The 6,000-nt window shown below is 42.1% G+C and overlaps 1 protein-coding gene across 1 annotated transcript in view; it reads left to right on the top strand.

Moving 5' to 3' along the window:
- LOC128429540 (collagen alpha-1(XI) chain) overlaps positions 1-6,000 on the top strand; it is a 29,590-nt gene continuing 23,590 nt past the window's right edge. The window contains exon 1 of the mRNA XM_053415520.1: positions 1-421. Coding sequence (XP_053271495.1) covers positions 340-421 — 82 coding nt within the window. The 5' untranslated portion in view covers positions 1-339. The remainder of the gene's footprint in view (positions 422-6,000) is intronic.

Genomic DNA, 6,000 nt, shown 5'->3' with positions numbered 1-6,000 from the left:
AGGAGAGGAGAGAAAGTGAGGAAAGTTTTCTGCGGGTGAAGGAGAAAACACCTTCTGAGACTAAGGGACTTTTTTTCCCCTTCCTCCCCGGTTCTCTTCCTCTTCTTTATCCGTCCATCCCGAAGAAGAAGAAGGAGAAGAAGAAGGAAACAGCAGAGACGGACCCTCTATCATCAATTAAATCCACATACGCGCGCGCTTAATTGGCAGCTGGCGGTGCGCACGTGAAGACGCGCAGACACGCGCACACACCGTGAAGTGTTGAGCAGAGCCGGAGCTCCTCCGGGTGCAGGTGTCCACGAGGGAGTAAGTGACCGCCGCACCTTCACATGCACCGGGATGGATCCATGGAGTCCAGTGCGTGAGAAATGGCTGCTGCTGGTGCTGCTGCTTGTCGCGGTGCTTCACACATCAACAGCAGGTAGGAGGATTCATTTTGTACATTCAGAATTTTACTTATTGTGGCATAAATGATGTTGAGTCGCTGTTACGTGGTAGGTTGAATCAGTCCATGGTTTCCCTTCTTTCTTTCTTTCTCATACTTGGGTCTCCACCTGCCCTCAGGTCCTCACAGGCTCATGGAAGCCAAGTTGAAAAGTCCATAACCATAACCATTTTATTTCATTATATCTAAAATACTCACTGTTGGGTCATTTGTGTATTTACCCAAAGTTTGTGTGTTGGTTTGAAAATGAATTGGTCAAGCACAGATCAATTCCCACAGATCCCATCCCCCTCCTCCCAAAAACGAGTCATTTTCCTCTTAACTCCCAGAAAAGAACTGGCCCCAGTCTGTACTTTGAAAGATGATTTTTGTCGTGCCAGGTCATGCAGGCCTGAAGCTTATTGAACTGAGCTGATCGTTCCTCGAGCCCACTCACTGCACATTCGCTAGACAGTGAAAAAGGCATAGGCCTATATGTTCAGACTTGTTCTGCCATACCTGCCGCATGGGTCTCTGCTCTCTTACAGCTGCATGCAGGGATATTTTGGGGAGCAGAAGTGAGGTGTGATGGAGTGTACTGGGACGTTCACTTACAGTTTCCCCCTGAAGCTGCACCTGAATCCTATGAGGAGGCTTTATGGGCTTTTAGAGCCGGGTGTCGTTGATTTCCATCAAGATAAAGACGTGTTCATCAGTTTTTTTCTGCAGTAAAGTCTCATTTTTATAGTTTTGTGATGTACAGTATATCCCACAGTATTTCATTGTGGCTTTACTAACTTAATTCCGCTCCATTACGTAATCACAATGAAGTATCTAGAAGTATCATGATGTAATCTGCCTGCACCAGGTCTGAAGCGTCAGGGCAGATCAAATTAGTTGGCATATTCTTTAGTAGTAATTCGATATTCAAATAGTTTTTCGTGACCTTTTGTTACTCAATGGTTTTTAACGACAAGTTCATATTTGGCATATCATACCCAACACACTGTTGAGCCTCAAAGATCATTTTTCACCTTAGGAACAGCATTGACACTTCAGGGACCATTAAGTAGCTGCTCTAGAGCTTTCAATCATATTTCAGGATCTTCATCAGCAGATGCAGTTTGTTGGTTTTTCCTTTTCTCTTGGCGCTCGAAGAACTTCTGGTCCATGTTGCAGGGATAGCCAAGTAGGTTAAGTTAGCATGAAGACTGACAATAGAGGGACTAAGCTTGACTCTGAACAAAGAGAAGAACATCCACCCTGCAGATCCTCTAAAGATCACTATTAACATGTTGTATCTTGAATGTTCCATCAAAAACATGTAAAAAAAACGACACTTTCATGGGAGGCCATGCACCACAATACTTCTTGGCCTGTCATATAAATTCCTCGAGTCTTGCCAACATGAGGTTGCAACAGGGAATTAGTGATGACTCACTCTTGGCAAGAAAGAGATTAAGTGTATTTACCAAAATGTGGAACTATCCTTTTAAAAATTAAACCTCAAAGTTGAAAACAACAGTTGACAGATATATGTTAATTCATCTGCAGAGGTTGATCATTTAATAAGATCGAAAGCTCTTGAACGACTAATAAATGTTCCCGAGACTCAAGGTCACTTATAAGCTTTAAAGAAAATCATTCCCGAACCACATATAAATCACCTTAACTTTATTTGTTGTAATTTAATGGCCGCAAGTCAACATCCACCGGCTGTAGGCAGAACTACACCGGTGTTTCATTGTGAAAGAGCCAACGAGCAGGTGACTTGGCAGAGACTCCACCATGTTGCTTCCACCTGCTGAAAAGATGCTGAGAAAGACAAAAAGTATTTGTGTTATGTCCCAATAATCTCGAAGCAGTTATTAACCAGCTCCCTTTGTACTGAGGATTAAGAAAAACCTGCCTGGCAGCTATTGGTTACAGTTATGAGTCATTAGTTTTAAAAATAGTTTCCAAGGTTGTTAACCTCGTCATCTGGTATTATTCCAAAAATAAATCAAGTAATAACACACACACATTCTGGGACAAACCCCAGTGTCTGTGAAGGTCATTACTGAAGTGACTAATGTGACCTCTGGACCTGCAATGTCATCTGGGGTCCACCTAGGTCAGGTTGTGAACCCTGTAGCATCTCACACCTGGTGGTCAGAGAACACATTCTCGTAAATGAGATTTATTTGTAAATAACCCTCCTGGTGAAGAGAAAGACAGATCCTGTTCCTCTTGAGCACCTGGACAAACACTTTCACGACACCTGGCATTAAGCTGTCTTCAGTCACACTTCCCTCTTTGTTTTTAGGGCTGTCAGCAGGTTGTCAGTAGTTGGGTGGGAAGTATGATCTAAGACCCCATTCAGACCTGGTGTTAACACCTGCCCTGAGTGATCCGATCACAAGTGGGCGGCGCTAAATGCTGGTTTGAACGCACCCAGGACACCTTTTAGGAAACATTTGAGATTCAATCACTCAGACCATTCGGTGGTGGCCTGAGACGCATGTGACCACATTCTTTAAGATGTGACATTGAATGATCGCCTACTCAGCTGTATCCTAAATCCAGTTTCAAAATCAGCCAATAGTATTTAAACTTTTCTTTGGGTTACCCATATATTGATTTACAGTATTTACACTGACTGAGTCTTATTGATTTTCAAACACAGTTACAACGGACACATCTTTCAACTCTGGCTAAAAACTATAACATTACATTTCCACTTCGTGAACAGAATTAAAACGTACGTGTTTGCATGCATATAGAACAGGGAAGTGAGATCTGATCACAAGTGGCCACAGGAAACACATTCAGGATGCTTCCAGGTGTGAACCAACTTGTGATCGGATCTCTCCGGCTGGATGTGGATACCAGGTCTGAACAGGGCCCGAAACATCTGAGCAATGTGGTGAAGTTACGGTCAACGCTGTCATCTTTTGGCCCGAGGTGTTTCACTCACTCACCCGCCTCTACCGTCTGTACATGATATGTGCGCTCAGCTGTCCTGAACAATCTTTAGCTTTTGAAATATTGAGAGTATTCTGTGCTAGAAAAACTGCATCTAAAATCATGTAGTTGTCGATGTAAAGCAGCTAAACCCAAATTGGTTTCGTTTAAAAACAAATCTGCAGTTGTCAAGATGAAATCAGAAGCCCTCTCCCCAATGTGATTAAACCAGATTTTTGTATTGTGCAATATGTTAGTGCAGAAAATGGTTTGATGTTCAGATGGCAGAATAAAAACGTTTACCTTAGCACAACTCAAAAAGACCAGTGTTCAGAAACCATTTCTGCGTGTGTCTACATTCTATGAAAAAATATTCGTCTTCTGGCCACACCCCAGTCAGTGATGTCACAGCAGGTGGTTTTTATTTGACCGATGATGGGAGAAACCTGCTGTGACATCACAGACTGGGATCTGGCCAAAGGTGCAACATGGATTCAATTCTCTGCCCAGTAGTAGCTTTCTATCAGGGGATTTAGTGTGTAAATCAAATTTACCAGATATCTGCAGTCATACAAGCAGCTGAGCTCGGGGGGGGGGGGGGGGGGGGGGGGGGGGGGGGGCAGTGTTGCTGTGTCCAGTCCACGTACTTTTTTGTGTTTACTGCTAATTAACCAATATAAGAATCTTAACACACTAAACACACGGCCCTCTTTTCTGTCTTTTTCAATAGCCAATGCTCCTTTACTGTCTTTTGACTCACTACTCCACTCTCAACCTGGGAAGGCGGAAGAATCGGCTGCTGATTGGCTGGCTGCAGTGTAGGTCATACATCCTGCATCCTCCAGGTTAGCAGATGGGACATATGCCAAACCAAAAAGTCAAAGAACATATTTCTGTCACTTTAGTTTGTTCTTATCACACTGATCTAAGTGTTTAATTAGACATTAGATCAGAATCTGGCTCCACATGATGTCAAAGGTGCAATCAGGATATTTGGGCTTAACAGTGGGAAGTGGAGAGAGCTCGTCCATGATCCCAACTTTTCCCCCTGCTATCAAATAATGTGCTATTAATGTTTTCATGAGTCATCACATACGAATCCTGATCCATCAGCATGAACCGCTCTTGCAAATGAACCTATCCCTTAATGGCTTCCCACACACAAACATGTTAATAAGTGGACCCCACAGTCAGGCCCTGGGGAGTCTTTTTGTTGAATCGAACCACTCGACCACCTTGAACCACTCAAAACGTATCCCCAGTCCTTTGCACTGGTGGGGGTCAAACACATCTGCTTCCTTTAAGGATGATACATATTTGTGAAATATTCATGTCTATGAGTGAAATATTGTATTTTATGGGCAAAATAATGAGTTTATGGTGAATGTTTTAAAAGAGTTGGTCCTTTAACTTTTTTCTTTCAACAAGCCACCAGAGCTAAAGCCAAACCACAGCCGTCTTAAGTTCCTGTTAAATCCCAGTCAAGACATGTTGGGTTCTTCAAACAACTACAGGTTCACAATGAGAGAAGAATCTGAAATGGAGATTCTGTTTTTTAAGGTGAAACCATACATGAAAAATACCAAACGTCCAAAGTTGGATACTTTGAATGAATGAATAATTTATCAGTTCATGTTTGAGTGGGTGAAGAAATGCATTCTTGTCTAGAAGCACTGAGATGAGTCTGTGTTTTGGAAGGACCACTCAAAGCCAGATGTTAATGTTTGAATTCTTTATAGGTTGCCCTGGTTCACTGGAGACTGGGAGGATTACGCTTCTGTCTACTCACCTAAACAGTGTCTCAGACAACAGACATTTATAAAAGAACTGACCAACCATCAGTGAAATCAATACATTCGAGCTTAACATCCTTCTAATGACTTGTTTCAGCTATGATAGGATTAGAGCAGCAACTACCAATTATTTTCTATCTAATTATCTGTCATTTGTTTTGATCCAATCATAAATCATTTGTGTTGATCCAAAATTAAGATTATCCATCACAATTTCCCTCAAGTTGACATCTTCAAATCTTCAAGAAACCCATAGAAACCAAAACACCGAAATATGATATAATATTCAACATGTTCAGAGTATAATCACCTGAAAGTTACCTCAGAAAAATAACTTTATATCTCCATAGGGATGAGGGTCCTCAGCACCTTGCAGCACCACCATGTTTCTGAAATCGCCTAAAATGGACAAAACAAACTCTGGCTGTGGAGAAAGTCTCTCTCGTTTTTCTCCGTCACTGATTCTCCTACATTTAAATGGAGGAGTCAGGTGATGGTGGTGCAATCTCACGACTGGATATCACTAAATTTGTTTCCATGATTTTTGGCATTTAGTGAAAGGTTGCATGACATTTGGTGAACATGTTCTCGCCCCCTGTACGATAAACTGGAATAGCTTTGTTTATGCCTTAACTTTTTATCTAGTGCCACTATGAGGTCAAAGGTTTATATTTGTGCAATACTTCCAATACTTCCAATACATCACAGCCTCAGCTGCACTGGGCTCAGTGCTCTTTAGCAAATGTTGGCATGCTAACATTAATAGCGTAGCATCTGCTGACATGGAGGAAGACCCAGACTTGTTTTGATGAAGTAGTTAGAACCATTTATCAAAGCATT

This window comes from Pleuronectes platessa, chromosome 3 (assembly GCF_947347685.1).
Source record: "Pleuronectes platessa chromosome 3, fPlePla1.1, whole genome shotgun sequence".
Classification (NCBI taxonomy): Eukaryota; Metazoa; Chordata; class Actinopteri; order Pleuronectiformes; family Pleuronectidae; genus Pleuronectes; species Pleuronectes platessa.
Note: the sequence above shows the minus strand (reverse complement) of the source record. Positions and strands in the feature narration are given on the sequence as shown.